The sequence below is a fragment of the Dicentrarchus labrax genome, unplaced genomic scaffold, assembly GCF_905237075.1.
Source record: "Dicentrarchus labrax unplaced genomic scaffold, dlabrax2021, whole genome shotgun sequence".
In the NCBI taxonomy this organism is placed as follows: domain Eukaryota; kingdom Metazoa; phylum Chordata; class Actinopteri; family Moronidae; genus Dicentrarchus; species Dicentrarchus labrax.
The window spans coordinates 22,646,266-22,672,074 of record NW_026136705.1 but is presented as its reverse complement, the minus strand read 5'-3'; the positions used below and the strand labels follow the sequence as shown (position 1 = coordinate 22,672,074).

The 25,809-nt window shown below is 39.4% G+C and overlaps 1 protein-coding gene across 1 annotated transcript in view; it reads right to left on the bottom strand.

Moving 5' to 3' along the window:
* Positions 1-21,367, bottom strand: part of LOC127364292 (gamma-aminobutyric acid receptor subunit beta-2) — a 63,036-nt gene extending 41,669 nt beyond the window's left edge. The window contains exons 1-3 of the mRNA XM_051401706.1: positions 18,697-21,367; positions 18,447-18,544; positions 17,725-17,792 (exon numbers count right to left, since the gene is read on the bottom strand). Coding sequence (XP_051257666.1) covers positions 17,725-17,792; positions 18,447-18,544; positions 18,697-18,779 — 249 coding nt within the window. The 5' untranslated portion in view covers positions 18,780-21,367. The remainder of the gene's footprint in view (positions 1-17,724; positions 17,793-18,446; positions 18,545-18,696) is intronic.
* Positions 21,368-25,809: the final 4,442 nt, after the last annotated feature.

Below are 25,809 nucleotides of genomic sequence, written 5' to 3'. Positions count from 1 at the left end.
TCCTTTTTCCTGTCTTTCATGTTATTTTTTCTATTTCATCCCCCATTTCCCCTCATTCCTTTACACAAATATCCTTCCATCTACTTCTACCTATAGCCTCCCCACTCTCATATATCCCCTCTCCATCTATACACCTCGATCTCAGAGGAGTTCCTGTTGCATCTATTTGCATGCGCTAGGGGAAGTGGGAACACATTGGTGGAGAGTGTGAATGGCTTAGATCATTACCACTAAACAGACACAGCCGAGGGAGCCTTCTAGAGAACATGACAGGTGTTAGATCAGCCTCTGAGGTGCTTGATAGGTTCTGAAGGGCCCTGTAAAGGATTCAGATTTGAATATCTCATCCTCAAAGCTTTTCAAATTTCCAAAAAGGGAATATTTCGCACTGAGGTAAAAGGGCACCCAATTGATTTGCAAAAATAGATGGACTGGATATTTTACAATTATTGACTGTGATTGTGATGCGATTTTGATCTTGAATACTAGTTTTGTTTTTTCTTTATTTTCTTGTTTTTGTTGGGTACACTTGAAAGCGGTATATGTTGCTTTAAATTATTTCTATAGTGCACTGACCTTGGAGAGTGGGACTGAATCCTAAAGCAGCCTGCCTCTGAATCCTCCTCTCCTCTGTGTCTGCCTTGCACTCTCCTTTCCTCCTACTATGCTCTTTGAAACAGCTTTAGTAAGGAGGAAATATGATCCCTCCGCCACTCAGCCATATGTCCATACCACATTCTATCATCCACCTACTTCAGTTCTCCAAAAAAGCCCTCCAACAACAAGTGGCTTTCAATTTCCTGTCTCACACAGTCCTCATGCCGCCAGTGACAGGGTATGAGGAACCTGGCATAGGGCACAGCATTTCCAAAGGGGCCTAATAATAAACATGCCGATCCCCACAGAGCTGAGTGACATATATTCTGCAGTCTCTGGAGATCTGTGTATGGAGTCCTTAGGATTCAGCTTTGTATCTGGAACAGCTTGTGCACTGCATGTAGTAAATTTGCAACAGGAAAGCATACAGGGGCTGCTGCAGGGGTTTCATCCGGCCTGCTTGGTCCAGGATAAATAATGTTGATATTTATATCAGACTGACAGCTTAAACAAGAATCAAAAAATATATCAAATTAGAAATAACAAGAAAATGTGTATAACCAACATACTTTGATGAATGTGTTTTAGGTGTTTCATGTCTGTTACATCACCAGGAAACGCAAAAAGTGTTTTTTTCCACAGTGAAATTTATTTTTTAACTCTCAAATTCAAATTCTAATTACTTTATTGATAGATTACTCAATGCTTCTGTGAAAATAATTAGTAAATTATTCTATTAGTGTGTATGCAGATGTCTGGATGTGTTTACTAGCTACAAATGCTGGTCAATTAGTAGAGTAAGTGTGTGCATTTTAGTGTGCTATTATGGTCTTGAGATTCACTTCCCATAAGGACATTATTCTGACCAAAGCTCTCAGACTCACATACTCACGTACATTTAGTTGTTTTCTTCCCTCAAGACAATTTCCTTAGTTTATTATTATTTCTATGTCAGAAACTACATGAAGGATTTCAATAAATAACCCACTCTCTTGGCATATATCCCCTTTTCCTACCATACTCTTTCATCATTTACTCTGGACTGGACATAGCTTTCAAGAGAGTTCGCTGCTGAAGGTGAATCAAATTTAGAGGAACCATTTTTTTTCTTTCTCAGTGCTCTGCCATAGAAGAGGTTCACAGCTTTGCCAGTTGGCAGTCGTGCAGCTTAACTGACTACATACAATTTATTGGAGTCGATTGGAGCATCTGCAGGCTCTTTTGTGTCCCTGGAGAGGAGTAGAGTGGAGTGGCAATTCAGAGAGAGGGACGGTTGGTGGGGGGTTGATGGGGAAGAGAAGAGAGGGCAGAGCAGGACGCAGATTATTAGGGCGCTTTTGAATCCCACTGGAAGACAAGAGGGGAGTTGATGGAGGTTTCAGTCTCAGCTGTCTTTCACACTAGATGGAAGGTTAGCTGGCCAAGAGATGAGGGGGAAAAAATTAGTCTGTGCCTGTGCACGTCATTTGTCCCACTTAATGCTTCTCCTGCTTAAAGAGAATATGTGCATGTGGATGTGGGGAGCATGGGTTTCATTGTGCAGCTATGTAATCGTACGTCTGTTTTACTATAAACTTGCCAAATTTCTGGTGCTGCTAAAGCGCTCGACAGCTGTCCTTTGACTATCCGACATTTTCCATACACATACAAATACACTGATCCACTAGAGTCCCACACCTCATGCATTATGGAGGTATGGGGAACAGATGAAGAAGCTGATTGCTATTCAAACAGAGTAACCAGAAGCACATCTACAGATTGTCAACATTGAGATAATGCAATATATGTATTATGTGGATCGATGGCACATACAGAATAAAGCCTGAGTGAGTCCAGAAAACTGGTTATCAACCTACATCTGAACCACAAATCTGGTTCATGCATGTGTGCCTGTATATCTCTGCAGGTATGTCTTTTTCTTTGTCCATGTACAGAGTTGTGTGAGTCTAGATTTGATGGCCTGCTTACAGTATCTCCTTGAGCAAGGACACCCTTGAAGAAGCAATATCTGCTCACAGTTGGATTGACCTACAATAGACGCAGGGGTGCTTTAGGAGGGTGTCAGCTTCATAATGTGTATTTGTGAGAGTGGGTATACACTTGTGTACCTATCCAACAGTGGACCTTTGTGTCATTATAGTGGACCGGGGTAGCCAGGTCCTCTGTTGGTAATGAAAATCTGTTTTTTTTGTGGACTTAAGCTGGCAGGATGGAACATTCCTCTTGTCCTCTCTGTCCACTTGTTTGGGAACAATATGGGAGCTGTTTTCATGATAATCAGGCAAATGTAAACAATATGAGCTATTTAGTCCTGTGAGTCAAAATTTAAGAATATTTAAAGTGTGTGCTCTAAGAAAGTGATTCTTATAGTGTCATAAGTGTTCTGTTTGTTATCATTTTAACTGTAACCATGACCATAATCTTCCCTAACCTAAACAAATTATTTTTATTTGTTCAGCCTTATATCCGTACTAACTGGACAGTGGGATGTTCAATCAGACTGCAGTGGTGCAGCAACTAAGGGGGGTCCACCATTCCTTTGTGACATAATTTTATTATGTCACGTCTCTAGCGTAATGCAGTATGGTTGAATTAGTCAAATTTTACCTACTATTTATCTCTGAAGGTTTAGTTTATAGAAGCAATAGCTGTAACCTGAGTAACTAGGACATCTACCGAGATTTTTAGTTTACTTTTCAGTTTTTTAACACCAAAAAATAAAATGACAGTAACCTGATGTAGGTGAACATTTATAAAACATGTTCATGCCAATACAATCAGCACTTTTATATCGTCCTCTCTGATAGTTTGTGTTCAAACTTCACATGTTAAACAGCTTGATAAAGTATTTGAGAGGGAGACAGAATTTTGGTTTAATACATGCAACAACCAATAATAATAACTTGATGTGAGAACCAAGAAGCCTTAATACCCATAGTACTCTGGAATGAAAGTGCATCTCACACAAACCCACACATACATCATAGTCAACACTAATCCTCACAATGTTATTTGTTTTGGGGAGTTGTTCCTCTCTCCACCTCTCCCTAACTGACCTCTTTAACAGTTGAGAGAGATCAAGATTATAGACTTGTTTTTCATTTTATTGCCGTTGGCAAAATCTGCAATCCGAATTTCACTTTCACCAACCAAAAAAAATTTAAAAATCTATCAATAAAATGCAACCAAAAGTCCTTTCTGTAATCCTTGTTTAAAGTTTGATATTGCAGTCTCCATGACTAGGAGATGTACAAGTGGGAGAAATCACAATAACTGGAAAGTATTTCAAAACACTTAAATGCCAAACTAACCTCTCATCCAGGTTTTCTTTTTCCTTTATCATTTCCTTGAATACCCTCCCACAGCTGACAATACGAGGCTGAATAATAAAAACTGGAATCTGTTTCATATACCTTTAGCATATAAGTGCTGATGTAAAACTCCTAATAAAAGTTAAAAGTACGACAGACAACAGAAGCACTTGTTCTTGGCTTATCTTCCCCAACTGTCCCCCCACTACCTGGAATCAAAAGACAGAGGGAACTACAAAGGAAGATATAACCTCAGACCCTGAGCAACAAGGCTGTGAAGACAATAATTTAGGCTACTGTTAAAACACTGGTATATACTACCCTATGCAGACAACGGAAGAAAGTGAACTGATGGCAGAAGTATCACTCAAACCAAGAGCAACTGCTTCATTATCCCTGCCGATGCCATCCCATTATCAGCTCTCAGTGTCATGTTCAGCTGCTGTGAAAACCAATCCACACCCGCCGTCTCTTCTGTTTGGCCATTATCAACTTCTTGTATTTTGACAAGCTGTGATAAAGCAGAATATAGTCTTGTGACCCATTGATAACTGGCAGTATGAGTTTCTACACACTGTGAAATTTGTGTGTTAGTGCCAGACATGAAACCACAGTAACCCACAAGACCAATTACAAGGCTTTGGTGACAAGAGAGAACAGCAGAACCATGTAAGCAAATCTGTTTGGCTTGTAGAAAACACACAGATCAATACATATACCTCAAAAACACACTTATCTTACACAAATCAAATACAAATGCCTTTCAAAATGCACTATTTTCTCTTTGGTATGGCCTTTACACTGGCTAAATCATAGCCCCAAAAATTTAGCTTTTTGAAAATGCTCTCCAGTATGGATAGGTGGCCTTGTATAAATGGCAAAACTAGGATATTATATATGATTACATATGATTTCCAACCTTCATTATGGCTAAGTACTTCTACACGGTCGCAGTATTAAAAAGCCTTCTGTCTGTAAAACACACTCACATATTTTCTTTTCCCAGTGCTGAGTCCAAAAAATAGTCTTGTTTCAGAAGGACTTGCAACACTACAAATGGTCCCTTTCAAAAACAGTTTTTTTTTCATTCATTTAGAAAGACTACAACATTTGTAGGTAGGTACAGAAGCATCACAAGTCCTTGTAAAAAAAATGTGTTCTGTCACTATAGCCTTTTAAACAGGTGTTGTCATTGACACATGTTTATGCTGTTGGTAACTGTGTGTATAAAACAGTGATTTGATTAAGACATATTATCATTAGCCTGTATGAATAGGTGGCATTGACCAAATCACTAAATCACATTTTAAAACTTGAGTAGTCTGACAAGGAACCAGAGAGGTATGTAATCATACGTAATATGATATGTAATGACCTGCTATATTGAAACACACTATATGTCATCATAGTGAGAGTCAAAGGTAAAAGTCTTCCCAGCTGAGACTTGTCCTGGCTATAATTCACTAGTCCTTACTAAACTAGAAATATATATATATATATACATATATATATATATATATATATATATATATATATAAAACCCCTTCTTCTCAGTCATTATTCAGTCAAATAAAAAAAAATGTACATCATATAAACTCTTTTGTAATCAGAGGAAGTAACTTTTTGCAGTGATATCAATATCTCTGATTTCCATCTAGGATAAATCCACTTAGAAATAAATGATAAAGGCGCTTCATAACCTCAGCTCTTGTCTCGTATCATCAGATTTAGATGCTTTATTTAGTATCAAATGTAATCCAGGTGATTTTTTTTTACAGTGAAATATGAATTACTAGTAGCCAATCTGCAATACTTTCCATAGTGCAGATTTACTAAACTGTAAGAAATAATAACTTTTAAGCATTGTTGTGTAGTGCAGGATAAGGTTTGACTGTTGCCCAGGAACAGTGACAGGAAGAAGACAAACTGAAGGGACCCTCTTTAAATTACTGCAAAATTACAAAAACCTTTTCAGATTTTATAATTGGCTTCCTTATTATTTTCTTTTCTTTGCATGCAGAACCCCCAATTCATGAATTCATTTACTTTTGATTATGCAATATGGCCTCATGAGCTATTGTGGAACATTTCTTTGTCAGTGGATTTCTCATTCATTGTAATAGACAGTTCACATTAACTTTATTTTCATCTGGGCCGGCTTCCAGTACAACCTTCATTTTGTAAAGAAAAGAAATATGCAATATGGTCCAATTTGATTTTCTGACTTGCTTGGCCACTAACAGTTACACAGCCTTTATTTAGACTCAATTTATGATTATGTTCTCTCTTTTTGGAGTAAATCCCAATACAGACTTGGAACACAGATTTTGTGTGAAATAAACACACACATATATATATAGATACAGATAGTAGCTCTGTGTTACACCCCTGTGCTAGAACCCATAGGGCTGAGACACTATTTTGTTGTTTAACAACAAATACTAAACCAAATACACACACACCTGCATGCACCCTCCCTCTCTCTCACACACACACGTACACACACACAAGTTTTTGAACTCTGTTAGGTCACTGCGGATGGATGAGCCGAAATGAAGCAATCTCACTCTACTCACACTTTATGGGATATCATACTGAGTGTGTCAGTCTGAACATGTTACCTTGATTAACAATCTAAAAATAGGTCCCACACAATGATGAGTGTTATCCCGACAACACAACACAGAGCAGATGCTTACACCGTCAAGGCAGGAGCGGTAGAATGTTTAAATGTCTGTTTTGGTGTTGATGAAAAAACCCATCAATGCATCTGATCATTGTAAACTCACCAATAGTGATTCAATTACTTGGAGGTTGAAAATAAACAAAATCGATATACCTACACCTACAAATAATTGACATGGTCTGAAAGTGAAATGCTTTATTCCATTTTTGTATGTGGTTTAGTAACAATTAGAGGTGGAGTCAGTTTGTTGATTCCTTAAGCTCAATTCAAAGATTTGTCACTGTATATTGTCTGCTCATACTTTTTTTTTTAGCTTGAAGCAAGTATGTTTACCTAAATAAACTGTTAGCATCCCTCTTCTTAAAGCCATGAAATGCAGCACTGCCTCAGACTGTCAGTTCAGTAGTATATTGAGCTGATGGTTACCTATAAAAGCACTCTTTATAAACTCAGTGGCTCAGCAACCATTTGCAACAGAGTTATCAAATCATGATTGGTTCTGCTCTTTGTGGTAAGCTTTTATCCAGTAAGTCATGTACTGTATATCAGAGCTGAGCTGACACAGCATTTTCAATCACCAGTGAGGGGAGCTCTGCTGCTTATAGTTACTGATTTGGTCAGTGACACTGATGACTCAGTATACTGAGTTCAGCTTGAGGATTCTGTGTTAAATATTTAATTTTGCATGTGAACGCTTCTGCTTCCAATCAACCGAATGGGCTCCAGCGAATATGACATACAGTCACAGGAAGTTTGTATATGCAACAGAACTGTACTCCTGTAAAATCAGAGATTTTGGCTGCAGAGTGGAAATGAAAATAAACCTGACATTGTTGTAACACAACAAAATGTCTTAATTATATTATTATGTTGTGAAATAAGAACATTAAAGGTGTTCAATCAGAAAGTGAGTCATTGCGTGACTTTGAATGGCAGACCATGTTTATTCATCCCATCATTGGCTTTGTATGCAATAGCACTGCCTCCAAAATTTTAAATGTGATTACTTAAAAAATATAGTTTATCCCAAGTTTGGTCTTTTATGTATGAATAACTGCAACTATTGTATATTAGCATTTTCTCATAGCCTTAGATCACTATGGCATCTCCATGCATGTAGCTGGTTCACACTAATGCTCATTAAGTTCTTGTGAAGTTTCGGCAGGTGTGACTGGTATTGTTTTCACCACAAGAAGCAAACCAAAACTTGAGCTGGTGAGTATGAGCAAAAGCAAGTGGGGCCAGTGAACTGAGAGATGACTCCTGAAATGGTAGGCCAGCCGATTAACCCACTTTGATTTGTAACTCTGTCTAATCCCCCCTGCAGCAGAGCCCCAGCCTTGTGTCATTAACAAACAGGCAAAGAGAACACAAATCTGAGAGAGAGAGACTGGAGAGTAACAGAGAAACAGGAGGATGAGCAAATGCAGCTGAAGAGAACAACATCAGCTTGACATATGACAGGTGTGGAAATTATTACCCTGCAATGAGTGAATGGCACAATGGCAATATGCTGTCAATTCCCTACGCTCTGCCCACCAACAAGAAAACAAGATGCCGCTGTTTAACAGACCTACAGCTGCAGGGAATGGGCTGTTGTCTGATGGCTAAACATCCACCTCATCATTCACTGTCACGGGCAACAGTGAATCAGATGCCTAACTAGTGAGCTTGTTTAACCTGGGGGAATTGATTACACGCCTTCCTTCCCCTGACATTTAGAGCTGTGTTACTAATTGTACAATAAGCAAGTGTCTGTAACATTAATAACGATCTAAGCAGTACATCTTTATGACGCTGGTGTTTTATGTGTGTGTGTGTGTGTGTGTGTGTGTGTGTTTGTGTATACTGTGATGGGTGTATGTCACTTCATTTATCAATGTTAGATGTTGCAGATTATGCTCAAAATATATCCAAATGTGTGTTGTACAACAAGACATAAAAACGTATTACTGCTGGGTTCTTAATGTGGCTTAATGGAGTCAGCTCAAAATGTTATAGAGAGCTTGTTTTGTAAAACAGAACTGAGAAAAGGCGTGAGGACACGCCCTATAATAGCTGAATTTTCAGGTATATAATTGTTTTCCCCCATAATTGTTTTTCTACACTGTGTCTACCCGAAATACACAACAATGGAAGCTAAATTAAGCACGGCTCAGTCAGGCAAAAATATGAAACTGATGTAACATGAGGTATGTTGAATGAAAATACAATGGATAACCAATAATTTTAAACCCGCTTGTGGCACTAGGTAAAAATGCCAGAGGATTATGCATGAATACAAATGGATAGATGAAGATTTGGAGAGAAAGGGTTGGAGGAGAAAGCAAATGGTAAGCACAATATATAGTAAAAAAAGTAAAAAAAAAAATATAAGTAGGCTGCACACTATGGTGGAACATGGAGGAAAAGTACATTTTAAAAGTGTTCAAAAAGCCAAAGTTTGGGTACCTGGAGAAACCTGTTGTACAGACTACTGATTAGATCTAAAGAGATATCTGCAGTGAGAACAGAAATAATGGCGGTCTAGTACTTCAGTCACCATTCACCCAGACATCTTTGTACACACAGCTTATGAGATTTGGACTGCTCAAAAACCTGTGGTAATCTTGTCATGTCGACAGCTGCTCCGTCTACCTCTCCACCCTCTTCTGCCTCTAGTTCCTCTCACTATTCCCAGTGTTCTGAATGCAGACTTCTTTTGAACATGTCATTCCTCACTTGCCCACCAGCTGTTGCTCTAGAGTTTTCTCAGCCGTCCGCTCACCAGCGACTGTCTTAGCGTGTGCCAGATTGTCTGTGTTGTCATGTGGCCTTACTGTTCCAGCCTTCATTCTGTTTTCCCTGTCTGTACCTGTTTGTATATGGCCATCTGCCTGGCTTTTGATTTACTGCCTATCACCTGCAGTAGTCTGGACTTGTTTGCCATATCTGATTGACTTTGTTTCCAACTGTTAGCCCACCTACCGACCAAGTAAATACTCAATTAACTCCAGAGATTTGGCTTCCAACTCTATGATCTGGTGTTGAAATGATTTAGTAATCTCTGTATATTGATTTTACTGTATTTGTGTGAGGATAATTATTTTGGTACTACTTCACTGTAGTAAACTTTACTGTATTAGAAAGAGTGTGAATATTAACTTATTGATAATCATTTTATGTCCCATTTGTTCCTTTATTGGAGAAGTAAATCTTCTGTAAAAGGGTTGCAGATATATTATTTAGTTTTTCGTAATTTAGTTATTTCCTTTACCAATGGGACACTGTAGTTATTAGCAATGTCACTGAAACTGGAGAGAATAGTGCATTTGTTGGGGACTATGTTCAGTTGTGGATTAATACAAATGTGGTAAGGCTATGACTGAAATGAGTCTGAATCACAGGCTGAAACATCCTTCCTGGACATTCCTGTACAGCATTCTTATTTGTATAAGTGCTTTGAAGTACCAACAACAAAATGCCAAGTCCATGTCCACACTAAAAGCAATGACTTGTGTTACCTGAACTTGAATCTGAACAGAATTGCAGTAATGGAGACAGGTGCACACATTGATCTAATGTGTACAGTATAAGTTTGTTTTCTTCTTTCCCATATGAAGTGGGGAAAAGCTTCGTATTTGCTTCCTTATTTTACCATCATGATCAGCACCATCATCATCATCATCATCATCATCATCATCATCACAGCAACACAGTCACCACCTTCATCATTGCTTGCATTAAGTGAATTGGTTCTGCTAATGAGTAAACACCTACCCAGTTGTTATGTATTGTCACTGGTGACATAAAAATCCTATTTTAAGTATACAAACAACCCACTTTATGTCTGTCCTTTTACTGCATTCAAGTGGCACATGAGTGTAATCTAAATGGATTACTAAAAGTCTATAGGGAGACATATGTATCTTAACCTACCAGCATGAATAATGCAAGTTGGAGCATGGGGGGTTTCAGCACTCTACTCACACAATCCATCCACTCCTCCTTCACTCCCTCCACCATCCCTTGTGATTCTCCTCTGCACAATCTTGCTGTATTCTCTGTATTTGTATGTAATGTATATAGCCTCTGTGTATGTTTCTTGTTGTTGTGCTTTTTGTGGAATAGTTGATAAGTGGAGCAGGTTGTTGCCAAGCTCTACAGGTGGGAAAGAGAAAGCCAAGTGGAAAAGACGTAGCTCAACGAAAGGGTTCAAAAAAGATTATGTGGGCTGAAAAAATGTTGCCACCCACGGGGCGCCACATACCAAAGCCTAATAAATAAAGGACTTAAATAGACTAAAATAAAAAATATAAATGTTCCCTACCAATACTAATGGTATGATGCTGAACATAATGTACCATTAGTTAGATATTTGGTATCATACTCAATGTGTTCTACTGACCTCGAGGTCAGCTGGAGTTACTGCATCTATGCATTGGACAGTGAAGAGTTGAAGGGAGTGAATTACATTGGGCACATTTGATTAATTTACAATAAAAACAGAAATTCAGGTCCTTTATTGTCCAAATGTGTGCTTCCATTCAGATCACCTTTACAGTTTACTCAGTAACCAAGCTGTACTTCCTGAATGAAGTTGTTGACAGCAGGAGCAGGAAGTTCTAAAAAACCGAGTGGATACCACCTCCCCTAACCCACTGGATAAATATGCAACAATAAACATTGGATTTACATTCATTGGGTGGCCAGAAACAGGACTCCAAATGAATGCTAATGTTGCTTTATGTCTGCTTGATGTGTAATTATGGGCAACTCTTTGCTAACACATTTGCTGTATTAACTTTGTCAGGGGATAAAGTCAGGGACGTGTATTAATCACAATCACTCCTTTAACTCCTTAAATCACACTGTGTAGGATTCAGTGGCATCTAGAAGCCTATTGCAGATTGTAACTCCCTCACTTCACCTTTTCCTTCCAAGCAAGAAGGAGAAACTGTGGTGGCCGATTCTGCCAATTCTAGGCTACTGTAGATACATGGCGGTTCAACATGGTGGACCCCATGGAAGGTGATCCGGGTTGTCTGTATATATTAAAAGTTCCTTCTAAGGTAACAAAAACATAACAAATCTTATTTTCAGGAGGTTATACACTAATGAAAACATAGTTATGAATATTATGTTGCATTTTTGCCAATAGATCCTCCCACGTGTTACATACTGGACATTTAAGTTTAAAGGTTTTGTCAACTCATTGCAAAAGTTATCAGTATTCATCCTTGTGTTGCATGGGTAATTAATTCAATTTCTTCATCGCACATTTAAATGACTGAAATTACTTGCATCCAGTCTCCGCCTCCGAGATTGTCAGATTGTTCTTGTGTAACTCTGTTTTACATTCTAGTGACAGCAGAGTCAGTACAGAAATGATATCAAGTTGACACTCCCAACAGGAAGGATATGGTTAACCAGTCATCAGATCTTACGCATAATAGGTGTTTTTGAATGACGATTGTGTTTTTACTGTCTAAATTGTCTAGTGTTTTCTTCGATCCAGACCATCCTAAATTTCCACATGCAGTTATTGAATATGCAATGATGTGCTTTATTTAGTACACTGCACCATAAGTCTATTGGCATCCTTTAATGTATTTCAAATCATATTCAAGCCAATATTTAATGAAATTGTCTTGGAACAGGAGCTCAGAGATGAGTCTGGGTTGTCTTTTAAGTCAAACCTATGTATCATCTATCCTAAGCAGCCAAAATAAATCAATACTGTTATCGTTAAAGCCTGGGGTTTCTTCATACATCGTATTTGCTCTGACTGTCTGCATTACAGCCCCAAGTTAAATCCTTGCTGAACTCTGGTTGAGTTTGACTCTGCTCTGTCCATTACATAATTCGAACAGCTACTTTCCTGGTGCCTACGTTTTATGAGGAAACATGACTGGAGACTAGTGGATTAGGATTTATGAATGTTTATACGTATATGAGAAACAGAGAGAGACCGTACAACCTCACATTCTAAGTGTATGTATGTCCGTGTCTGCCCTATATGCTAGCAGGCTTAATATAGACTGTGGATAAGAAGGGGACACTGCAACAGTCACTCCAAAGGACTTCAGCAACTAAAACTTTTAATGCAGTAGTTTTGGGTACTGTAATTACCCTTTACAGCCAACTCAAGAATTTGATTAGTGTGATTAACCATTGCACTTCTCCAAAGTAAAAAAGCCTTCTTGTGCTAATTTGTGTTGGCAGTTTCTCTTTGTGCTGCACAATAACCAACTAAAGCTTTTTGAATCTATATTACAACAATATCTTAAACTCTACTTGTCTACTAAGTACTTTATCACCCAGGATTATGTCTGGGGACTATGGCCAATCCCCATTTGCTTGTTAAATTATTATGAGTTTTAAATATAGTGTGGAGATAATTTTAATAGTTTGACAGTTTTTGTTTTTTTTTAAAGACAAAAAAGTTTGTGTGCCTTCACAAATGTGCACATTTTAATTGCGTTTACCACATTCATTTTTATTTTTTTTCCACCACAATTGGAATGTGTTTCAGTCTGTGAGTCTTCACACATTGCCTCTACACTCTCATTAGTTCCTATGCAACCATCATGGAGCAGGAGTTTGGAGATAATTTGAGTTCTGACAAAGACTGCAGTGATCAATCATGTATCATTTTGGAATAGTGTCACTGTATCAAGAGGGTGACATAAAGACTTTAAGGGGTGGCAGAAATGCTGGTTTAATTGGAAACAATGACATATATCAATATTTGCTTGGAATGTATTGAATATAAATATATAAAGGTGACGTTGGAATTATTATGTTTTTTTTCCAAATACATGTCTTTTGTAACTGAACTTAAAAGTATAGTGTATAGAATTTAGTGGTATCTAGTGGTGTAATTGTAGATTACGATTCCCCCAATTCACCCTCCCCTTCCAAGCACCAAGGAGAACCTACGGTGGCCGCAAAATGTGCCAAAAATGCAAATGTCCCATCTAGATCCAGTGTTTGGTGTGTCAATTCTAAGCTAGAAACATGTCGGTTCAACATGGCCGACTCCATAGAAGGTGACCCGCGACATCTGCAGATAAAAATGGTTCATTCTAAGGTAACAAAAATGTATATATATACACTTTGAACTTTGAATATTATATTCCATTTCTGCCAATAGATCCTCCTAAATGTTACACACTGGACCTGACCCTGTCAATTAGTTTAAAATGTGGCCATAACAGATTTAGAATCATTTAATTTTTTTTAATACTTTAATTTAATAAAAAAATTATCCAAATGAAATTGTTAAATTTGACAGCATTTGATACTTAACTAAAGAGGCAGCTAGGGTGTCCAGGCATTTTCTATTACCCAAGGCCACCCCTCTAGAACTGCCCCTGCCATTACCATTATATACTGGACATTAAATGCTTCAATCTATGCCATTAAAATCTATTTCAATTATATTGACTTATTATTTTAGCTGATGTTGACTGCTCATCAATTTACAGTTCTGCTCGCATCAGCAACAAAATATTGAAGGCGGCTGTGAAATGATTTAGACGCAACTACAGATGCAGAGTTAATATCATTTTAAAGCTCTCAGGTCCAGATGAGATATTACGCAATACCACATAAGTGCTTCCTCAATATTTATTTCCTTTTATTATCATATGGCAAGCAATAATCTCTTTGCCTTTCAGCCAACATCCATTATAATGTATCACATTTGTATAATATATAGTATAGGCCTAGTTTCCAGTGCAGTATTGATGCATTTATAGCAGACTTCCCATCAGGTATATTCTGCTGAGAGGTGGAAATAACTGGGTACTAAAGTGGGGGGCTCTGAATTTCACAGTCCCTCTCCAACAATCAATAAGCTCCTCTTGACCTTTATGTGCATCAATAATGGTATTTCTGCCTTTTGGAGGAGGATAAGAACTTTAGTTCATCCTCAGATAGGAGTATTTCTTCCCCTGTGAAAACTGTTGGCTCAGGATTCAAGTGCCCAGGAGCTCAACCAAAAGCAAACATTGAGACCTAAATGGCAGTGGGGAAAGTGCACAAAAGAGAATTGCTGGGAGAAATGAAAAGGAAATAAATCAACCAATGCCTCTACTGTACGTATTTTCCATTCTTTCTTTTGACCGGTGCATGAATTAAGGCTTGCGAAGAAACTTGCCTTGGGTTGAATGTCTAACATGACATTGGTATTCAGTGTGTGTCCCTCTCTGTATGTCCACCTCTGAGTCATGCAGAATGAACCCTCAGCAGCACTAGGTACATGACCTTCCCTCCAACACCAGCACTGCTTCTGGCTCTCCACATGGTAACTTGTTAATGTCAGCTCTCTCTCCCCATCTTTCCCCAATCTCTCTCTATGTCACATACACCGAGGTGAAAAGTTTGACCCCTAGGTCTTACACAATCATATCCTATCCTTTTTCACCCTAGAGGGCTTGGGACTTTGGCTCTGACACCCAGGAACAAGTGACCTTTCATGGGTATGTAATGAACACCAGCCACAGCCTCCTCATTCCATGTCTGGCTCCGGGCCAAAGTGACATGTACAACATCAAAACAGTCATTAGTTGCTACCTTTTTTTTAGAGGATTGTCTTTAACTAAGAAAAAGCAGTATGAGGTTTTGGGGTAATGCCCTCCAACATGCTTGATTCCAGATTCCGCATTTGGACATCAGAACTGCTTATGTGACCAATACTGGAGAGGACTTAATGTCCTCTGGGCCACTCACGCCTGAAGGCTTGCATACTTAGTTTGGTGACTCATATAAAGTGAGCTACAGGCCTATATTGTTTTCAAATGGGTTTCTGCTCTGTGACATCAGTAACAAAGTGCTAAAACAGATGCTTTAAGACAAACCTCTTTGCAGTTCCTTATTTTAATACCCCTTTGGAAAAATCTAATACATACACTATGTCATCACCCGTTCACGTCTCTGCTTTTAAAGTGAGGCCTTCAACAGAAATCTGTGGTTGGTGATAGAAGAATATATTGTTAATACACACCAAAGCACGGGTATCCCGGTCTGCTATAATGGCTAATGGGACACTGTTGGATACATCCCTCAGTGACATCTCTCCATTATCCTCAACCCTGTTCCTTATCTGTTCTCTAAAGAAAGTACACAGGGTGGCTCTATCCCCGCACCAAAATAAGTGGCAGACAGAGAGCCAGATGGGGAGAGGAAATGGAAGAAAGGAAAGTGCTTCTACACCAGCTGCTATCCTGAAAAGTGGTTACATTTATAGGAAGGGGAGCAGATCAAAGATGCCGAAACCATTACGCACACATGTGGCCTCTTCTTTTCATGAGACTCCAATGGGTCAGGTGGTAATGACTCCCCTTTCACATTAGAGGGTGTTTAGTGGTCCAAACCTGACAAAGGAACAGGATGATCAAAGAAGCTGTGCGGCACTGGCTTTGTATGTTTGGATGTAGAGTGGGATTTTTTTTTTTTTGCCCATGTGTGAGGGTTTGCATGGATAAAAACCCATGTCTGAGCAGGAGTAATGAAGCTGGGATATACTTTTCTTCTGAAAGTTGTAGCCCAGAGAAGACAAACAAAGCACAACAAACTTTGGAGTGATCCTGTTGGCTCAGTTATAGGACTTATTACAGGAAGTATTACTGTATATCATATATTTGCAACAGCATGGCTAAAAGTTTTGCTTGTGTCATCTTTCCTCATTCTCACTCTCTCAACATTTATTTGTATCCTAACACAACTGTGTGGTCATTTAACGTTTTTTAAAAATCACTACCTTCCTTTTTGCTGAGAAATCCTATGTATAAATTAGATGAAATAGCTCTCATGCCTTAGATGATTAGATGTAGATAGAAATAACATTTTACATAATACTTTAGTATCTGATTCCTGGAAATACATCCCAGGTCCACAATTACGATATACAAACTGTACTTGAAAGCACTCTTTCACACACAGACACACACACACATGCAAATACACAACGTAAGTCAGCTTTCATGCTCTTGCATCGGTTACACAGAGAAAATGTGCCTTTAATTAAAAATCCAAGGCCACTGCGGAGGGCTGTGTAAACCTGCATTGTGTATTTGTGTACTTGTGTGTGTACATGGTTGTGTCTATGCCTGTGCAGGTCTTCTGTGTAAATACATGCAAATAGACATCTGCATCATCTGTTTTCTCATCACACATCAACATATAGTCTACAGGACCACAATGATAACAACATGAGAAACAGCCTTTGGGTGTTGCTGCCAAAAATATTCCTGTGTGTAATCATTCCGTGACATTACAACATGACTCACATCACAGCCAGTAACACCAAAACAACCGCAACAGCAGGGTACATCTGTACAAAGAAGATGAAAACTTAAAAAAATAAAAAAAAAAATTTTTTTTTTAAGACAGATCACAATGGACCTATCAAAATCTCATGCATATTACCATAAATATCCATTGTTGCTCACCTTGTCAACTGCATGAGTGTCAAGACTGACCTTGCATGATGATAAAATGCATCCTTGAGTTTCTCTGTAAACTGAGGTGCAGTTCTAGAATCTCATCACTAGGAGGTGCACTTGTATGAAGCAAAACTTAATCTCCACTTCTCATAACCACAGCTCACAAGTTCTACTGTCAATGTTTCCAGTGTTAAGGCACTTATAAACCAGCTATAACAGACAATCTAAATCAATTCCCATGAAGCAACATATATGTCAGTGTTGAGACTTGTGCTAATGCTCTAACATTCCCATAATGCATGAAAGAGGTGATTGGATTGAACTTTTATAACCCCCCAAATCATTGATTTTGTGAACTTAGTCATGCTTGACTGTGTACCTGCTGAGCAAATTAAGCAGCCGTCAGCTTATGAGTCCGAAAACAAAGCGTCTATCTATGTCAATCAATTTCAAAACCCCAGAGACGTGGAATTCACGCCATCAACCCTCAAACAAAACGATCATTGCCTTTGAGCTCTCAGACCCACAAGTCGATGCAAGTGATCGGGGAAAAGACACATTTGCGTAATGACGTGCAATAAGAGGGGTTTCCCCGGTGGTTTGGGAGGGTATTTCCCCTGGTAGGTTTTATGCAAAGCGGGGATCATTAGTCCAGAATGATCACCCATTGTTAAAGGTGAGGTGATAATGGCCTACTTACCATATTGACTTCTGATACCATGTCTATGCTGGCTATGTCTATATTCATCCCCACTCCAACCGGAGGACCTGCAGATCAAAACAACGGCAAGCAACAGAGATACTGTACATCAGGTGCAGCCTCTATGATTCATTGACACATTTTAAAAGAAACACAGATAAACAGTTGTGAATGTTTAGCTGTTGTCAGCCGGATAATAGTTTACAGTGTTCATTTCGGGTGGGATTAGATGCGCTGAGCTGCGGTGAAAGTGCTGGCAATTCCCCTAAAAGTTGTTGACATTAAATCATCTAGCTCCATATTCCCGTCACAGTGAACACCTGAATTGGACCGTGGATGTGAACAAGAATGGACACTATTTTGTATAAAATTCCAACAGACGTATACTGGGAGTTGACAGCCACGAGTCATTTTTCATTCAAATAAATGAGCTGGTGTGTTTTATCGTGCACGTTTATCCTTCAGTCACATCACTCAGGTGTTCTTCCATTATGTCGGCACTCTGGGTTGTTTTGACACATTTCCCCTCGACTGTATCATATAAAATATCTCTGACTGTGGCACCCACTGGAGCCGATAAGAAATGTCTCTTTTACTTTGCGAATTTTGCAAATCGAATTGAGTTACCGGTGACCGTAGTAGTCGTTTAAACACTGTACTATTACACAGGCTGACAAGGCGCAAACTCGAACAGAGTTGGTGATAATAACGAGTTCATTTACCTCCGAAATCTGGCCTCAATCGTATATCATAACCTTTCAAGAGTCTATCCACGGTTTCTTTAACCAAAGACATATTGCTAGGGTCATTGACACCGGCACTATGGAAGAAAAAAAGAGAGAAAGGGTGCACAACAGATTGTAAATACGAGACATTCTTGAACCTGAAAGTGTCCAAGTATTTTCCATGCCGTCTGTAACACAGTCACACTTAGTAAAAATGAGTGGAGCATCCTCCGACCCTTTCTCTTACCTTTGGGCGCACACCACGGCCACTACGAGGGGAAACAACCAGACGCAAAAACACATCATTCTTCTTATTCTGAACACTGCCATACTTATGTTATGTGTTTTTTTTCTTTTGGTGAAGACAGACGAGGTCCAACTTATTCTTCCCAGTGCAGTAATTCCAATGCCGGGCGCATGCGTATTCCCGACCACAACATCAAGAAGCAGCGCTGTTGCTGATGGTAGTGGCAAATGTAGTACCCAGCCACGGAGAAAATTTAAAGGAGAACCAAGACTGCAAGTTAGTCAAGGGCTCACACGGGGGTCTCCCTGGTTTCTTTACACCCAGTGTGGCTGTTTTAGAAGCGGTGACTCTGACGGGAAAGTTGGCGGTTCAATTCCACGGGGGCGAGGTGGAAAATGTAGGTGTGGTTGTCTCCCTCCGTTCGCTCTTTAGACACCCGTCAGCCAACTCATCTAACTGTCCCTGAGCGAGGCACTTAACCCCGCTGCTCCAGCAGAGCTGTTCGGGGGCTCCCAGAGGAAGTCTGGACTGGACAGCTCCTAGTGGATCTAAGCAGAGCTAAAGCCAGAGAGAGCTCTCAGCTTTATGAATCAGTAGGTTTTTAAGTTGACCAACTCAAACTTTCATAAAGTTCAACGCATATTAAACAATAATGGGACCAATACAGCTCGTATTGTCTATTTCTGGGCCTTACGTTGTGTTGTATCTTAATTTATTATGTGTTTATTGTAAAATAGTGATATTGATCAGTGACATAAGTGCCTCCGTGCATGGGTGTGGACTTGCACGTGAGGCAGATACCGAAAAAGAGAGATCTTGTTCTTTTGGTGAGTACTGCCTGGCGGGTCCCAGGGGACAGCTGAGGGAACAGAACAGATTCACCGTTTGCTCATTCCTTCCAAAGAGAAAAGAGTTGGTGACTCTGTCCATGGTGCTGAAACTGGTGAATTCAGTCCCCTCCCTCTCTCTCTCTGACTGTCCACTGTGTTGAATGTACTCCCCTCTCTCACTATCGCTTCTCTCCACACAAAAGGGGGTTTCCGTGCTATAAATGCATCCCTGCACCGACAGTTGCTTAGGCGTCGATCTCCAACGCATTCGGGCCTCTGACGAAAACGAGAAGCGTGGCATAATACACTGAGAGGCGCGCGGTGCCCGTGCTGTGCCTCGGGGCTGGAAGCGGGATGCATGGAGCAGGGCAGTATGCACTGAAGCCTACACTCAGCACATCTCTCGCAGCCATGCACGCTTGTGGCTCCACGCACTGGTAAGCAGGACGTGCGCCACTGTGTAAACTCGGACACGAATCGTCATGGATATGGTGGGATCAGAGGCGGATGCTAGAGGAGTGAGCCCTGTGTAGGAGTCCTACAGCGGCTCTCCTGCCTGAGAGAGGAGGGGAGCAGAAGTGATCCAGCCAGGAAGATGCTAAATGTGCTGTACTAATAGCACAAGTACAAAAAATGATGACTGTCTGATGAGATGTTATTGATTTGTTCGCACTAGATATTGTAATCAATTTTACCATTTAAAAAATGACATACAATCCTGAAGCCTATTTCACCTGATGGGGGCGCTGCAAAAGTCAAATTAAACGTTGTTTGAATTGGGTAATAATCAATGTTTTATTTCCAGCCCCATTGCACAAATTGCTATCTACAGGGGGTTGATATGAAATTGTTGAGAGACAAAGATTAGTTTGGCAGCTGCATTTTTGGTTTATAATTCACTTCATAAACCCCCACACATGTCAAATATCCAATTAAAATGTATGCAAAATATATTTACACTGTCTTGTATCGCATTAGCCAAAATCTGGGGCAACGCATTTATGGATTAAAAACTGGTCATGATAAGTTTCTTCAGTTTGCAAATAAATGCACCGATTTAACATAAGGAAGGCCAAGAAAGTTTGTGCTCTTTTGGTAATGCAGTTTGTATCTGATACAGAGAATGTTTGGTTTCCCCGTCTGTTTTCCTTGACTGATGGGTCATTTTACAGTTTAAAATCGATGCACCTGCACAGATGATTTGGCCCTGGCAAAGCTTTGAAGACTCACATATCAAAGTGTTCAATGTCAGACCTCCTTTGTAGCTGATAATTGGCAATAAACCTGTTATGTCCCACCTCTATAGCTGTGATGTGATAGTGATTGAATTACTTGACTCGCTTTTTTTTAATAGTTTACAGGGTACTTTGTGTTCCGTAAATAAGGTATATTTTTCCAGTTACGAACTGTAGATGAGTTCTGTCAATTGTGTTGCCGTTCCTCCTGTCAACTTGTAGACTGATTCATTTATTTGGCATTTGTTAATCAATTTGAAACCTGTATATTTGAAGTTTGCCACCCCTCTGAACTCAGCAATAATCTGTCTCTTTATTACACTGCCATGGTTTTGCAAGCAGGAGTTTTAAAGACTAAGCAGTCTGTAGAAACATCACAGGTTTAATATGCATGAATGATAATGCTGATAACGATGATGAGTTAGTCTGGTAACTAGATATGGAGCTACCTAGTTACCCGCTGGCAAGAACTGAGATAACTCTGGTGTGTTCCTGAGGAAGTCCCTGTGTGTGCTCCAGGGCATGCAGTATGATCACCATGGATAGCACTCATGACATTTGGTACATCTTTTCCTACTGGGCCTGACACCATGTTTTATATCAATTATGTAATCAACCAAAAAAAAGGCATGCTGTCAGACTCAAACCCAAAGTTGTTTTTAATGCATGAAAAGATTTTAGTGACTGTCACATGAGGCAAGTCACTCTATCTAAGTAATGTACAACTTTGTTAATGTTTCACATGAAGGACATGATCACTAGCAATCGAGGGTTTACATATTTTGACCTCTTTTAGCATGCATTTCATATCTCACTAATATTCATCAGAGGGCGAACAGATGGTGGAACCATAGAGCGTTTCGCCAATCACAATATTGTGAGTATAAAATAAAGGACTAAGTTGTACTGTAACCCTTCAATGTCAGTAGGTGGATGTTCAAATCCCTTTGAAACTGACATTGAGGCATGCAAACAGATATTTTGACCTGCTATGCTGTTCTCCATGCCTGATTTACTGAATTGTTTAACATTCCCAAAAGGCCTCTAGCTCTCCTATCTTCTTTCTCTATCTGTGTCTTTCTGCATCTTTGCACTGAGAGGAATATAATGACTGCTTTTCTGAGCCCCTCACTAAAACATCATGCTTTTTTGCCAGTGCAATATTCAGGTTGTCCTGTGCTGATGAATAAAAAAGGATGTCCTCAATGTCTGAAAAAAGGCATTTGTGTTGTTTCATGTCAGTAAACAGGGGTTTGTTTGCTGGAATCTTGGCAAGATGATGGAAAATGTGCATGTATAGGGAAGAGGCTTGTGATTCCTCTTTTGCTGTTTGTGTGTGTGTGTGTGTGTGTGTGTGTGTGTGTGTGTGTGTGTGTGTGTGTCTGTGTGTCTGTGTGTCTGTGTGTGAGCCAGAGAGAAAGAGAGAGAGAGACTGAGGACTCTGTGCCTGAGTACACAGATAACACATCTCAGTCCATCGTCTGCTATGACATTGACATTTGTTTTTGCAATAAATAACCAACATGATGAAAAAACTCAAATATTGATGTCACACACTGTTCGTGTTTTGTTGGGCATACAATTTGATGCCAAAAGCATTAGTTCTTTGTACATGCATACACACAATGGGAAGTGAGTCCCCACACCATAACTCAATTCTCAAACCTTCAAAGTAAAATGAATGCTTCAATAACTTTTTTATTATAGTCTTTTATTATTTTGGTGCTCAAAGATTTGGGAGTTTTGATTCACTATATTTTGAAAGAAAAAATCTATTTCATTACAGGGACAGGTTCATATTTATTAGGATGTGGAGTATATCCATGTCAAGTGGTGTGCCTATTATTCTATCTCTACCCACCACATGTCTCATTTATGAATGTTTCCTCAATTAAATCTCGCTAAAGCCGTTGTAAAACCGTGCCAAATATTGGCAAACTAATAAAGCCAGTGCAATCAGCTTTTATTTATTTACACATTTCAGGCATGTCCAGAGGGAAGGTGGTAAGGGAAGAGGGTGGATTACTATGCAGTGCTTAATAAACCTCTACAGCTTGTGGTCTTACTGTGGAGTTTGCACCTGGTCTGTTCTCAGCAGGTAACACCTCCCATGGATTGACTGTCTGATATCCATCCAGCCCCACAGAGATGCAGCGGCAACATGCCAAAGCACATGGCCAAAATACAGTGGCATAATTTCTCCCACTTACTGTCTTGACTGTATCTTTGAAATTGCCATCAACACTGTGGAAATAGAATGAATATATATAAATAAATGGTGGCTTTGTATTTATGTTTCATCTATATATATTCATATCTATATATATATATGTGTGTGCATATATGTATGTATCTCTTTTGCTTACAAATAACTCATGAAGGTGCATTTTAGCTTGGCTGTCAGATCAAACATTAACACACATGCATAAGGTTCGGCAGTTAACATACATAACATTTATAGTATAATCAAACACAATTTGTCAGTCAGAGATGAAAATTGCACTCTGCCTTTCCCTGTAATTAAAACACCTCTCTGTATTTCTCTTTTATGTGTAGTGCAATTACAGCATTGACATTGCTGATTAAAGCTCCTTAACTCAGCAGGAGAGCTCTATTAGAGGCACGCGGAAGGCACATTTAAATGATGGCCTTCTAATTATTGAGAAGATGAGTATTTAGGTCAGTGAGACACAAAAAGAATTTGGAAACCAAAAAACCGATGACCAACAAAGTTTAGTGCGGTTAACACCTAGGGACCTACAGTCATGCAATGAAGGATATATTCAAATCCTTTGTATCAGTAGAAATTCTCAATTACAATTGAAAGTCTTCAAAATCATACTAAAAAAGTAAGTATTACCAGTATGTATTCTATGTATCTTACATTACTGGATCATTGATGTACTGTCAAAGCAGCAATCGTAAATGCTTTAAATTGTGTTTAATCTATTGAATAACAATTAATAATTTTATGAAGTCAAACAGTGTGTATGTAAAATCCTATTTTGGAAATGAACTAGTATAGGTTTCAAATAAATGTAGTAGAATACAAAGTAATACATTTGCCTGTGAAATAAAATAAAAGTATATAGTAGTATAAAATGCAGTACTCAACTAAAGGACAACTAACTCAGAATTGTACTTAAAAGACAATGACAGTTTAATACAACTTGGATATTAGTTTCATAGCTCGGGTGATTGTAATAAGTTCATGATAACACTGTACGCACTAAAGTAATTGCTGAGATCTATGGATGTAATGACATCGCTAAAATGTGTTTTATGGAGCAACAAACAAGGATGGTCCAAAAATCAGAAAGTTTATGAACAAGATAACAGTTTAGCCAGATTATCTGAACCTCTTTATTTAGAAATAAGATGAAAAGTCATGCCCCTTATAACCCCTCATTGCAAAGGAAAAATAGTGAGTGTGTAAGTAAGTCTGTAATTGCTAATGAATGTTCACAACAGAGAGTTTGGATTGTGATTTTACTGCTTGACTTCATTGTCTCTTTCAAATTAGTCTGACTATCCACTTAGCTTGACAGGGCTGGCAGCATAAGCAAAAAACATTTGAAAAGATCAAAAGGTAATTGATACAGTGCTTTGGCATATGGCTGCAATGTAACCTCCAATAATAATCAACTTTATTTATACAGCACAAAAAAACAAAGTTACAAAATTAATTACATGGTTCAACCAGAATTAAGACATTTCAGGACTGCAGTGAGGAAATACACTGATCAGCCATAACATTATGACCACCTGGGCACCCTGGTGGTCATAATGTTATGTAGCCCCATACACAACAAACTGCAATGCACTGTGTGCTCTGACACCTTTCTGTCAGAACCAGCATTAACTTTTTCCGGAATCTGAGCTACAGTAGCTCATCTGTTGGATCGGACCACACGGGCCAGCCTTTACTCCCCATGTGCATCAGTTAGCCTTGGCTTCCCATGACACCCGTTCACTGCTTTTCCTTCCATGGACCACTTTTGATAGATACTGACCACTGCAGACTGGGAACACACCACAAGAGCTGCAGTTTTGGAGATGCTCTGACCCAGTCGTCTAGCTATCACAATTTGGCCCTTGTCAAAGTTGCTCAGATCCTTACATTTTTTCCTGCACATCAACTGTTCACTTGGTGGCTAATATATCCCACCCACTGACAGGTGCCATGATAACGAGATAATCAGTGTTATTCACTTCACCTGTCAGTGGTCTTAATGATGTGGCTGATTGGTGTAAAATCAGACAATTAAAAATAATACAAAGTCATCAATCTCCCACTGAACAATCAGGATACCAAAATAATGGTTGTTTTCCTCTGGAGCTGTGATGATTTGACACTTTCACCAGCAATTATGTCCAAAAATTTTTTACCATACCTCACAGATCCATCCAACCATCCACCAAGCTATCTATAGCAGTTGCACTCCATCCATCAATGTTCACCTTTACTGGAGGCAAAATAGCCCATCAACTTTGCCTGAAACAACCCTGGATGTGTCCTAGACTTCAGGGTTTCCATGCAAGCCCTGGCATGACCAGAGGGCTGCTGTTGGCCAGGATCTCCACCTGTCCCAGGCAAAATGTCACGGTGGTGGTTTCGACCTCTGAAGTGTAGATAAGCAGGACAAACGAACTCCATCAGCCAACCTTTATGCCTCATTACCCTCCCTCTACCAGAGGAGGTGCCACCTGCTACCTTGTCAAGGTTGCGGTGTCCTTCCCTGCCTAACTACCACCAAAACAGCAGATAGTTGGCTGATTCCTTGCCTACCTTCACACACTCTTTCTCTTCATCTGTCGCTCTCAGTCTTTCACAATGCCCCTGACAGACGTTGGTCATCACTGCCAGAACTGCTGACAGGAGTCCAAGCTGAGTGTCAGCTTTAGCCACAGTTGGTACCGGTGGAAAGATGGAGGGAGTGATGGAAGGAGAGAAGGATAGGAGGATTACTTGAGGGCCTCTGCCAAAAGCCCCTCTTTTGGTGTCTTGGCATCAGAAGTGATGATTTAGATGGTGACACAGGATGATT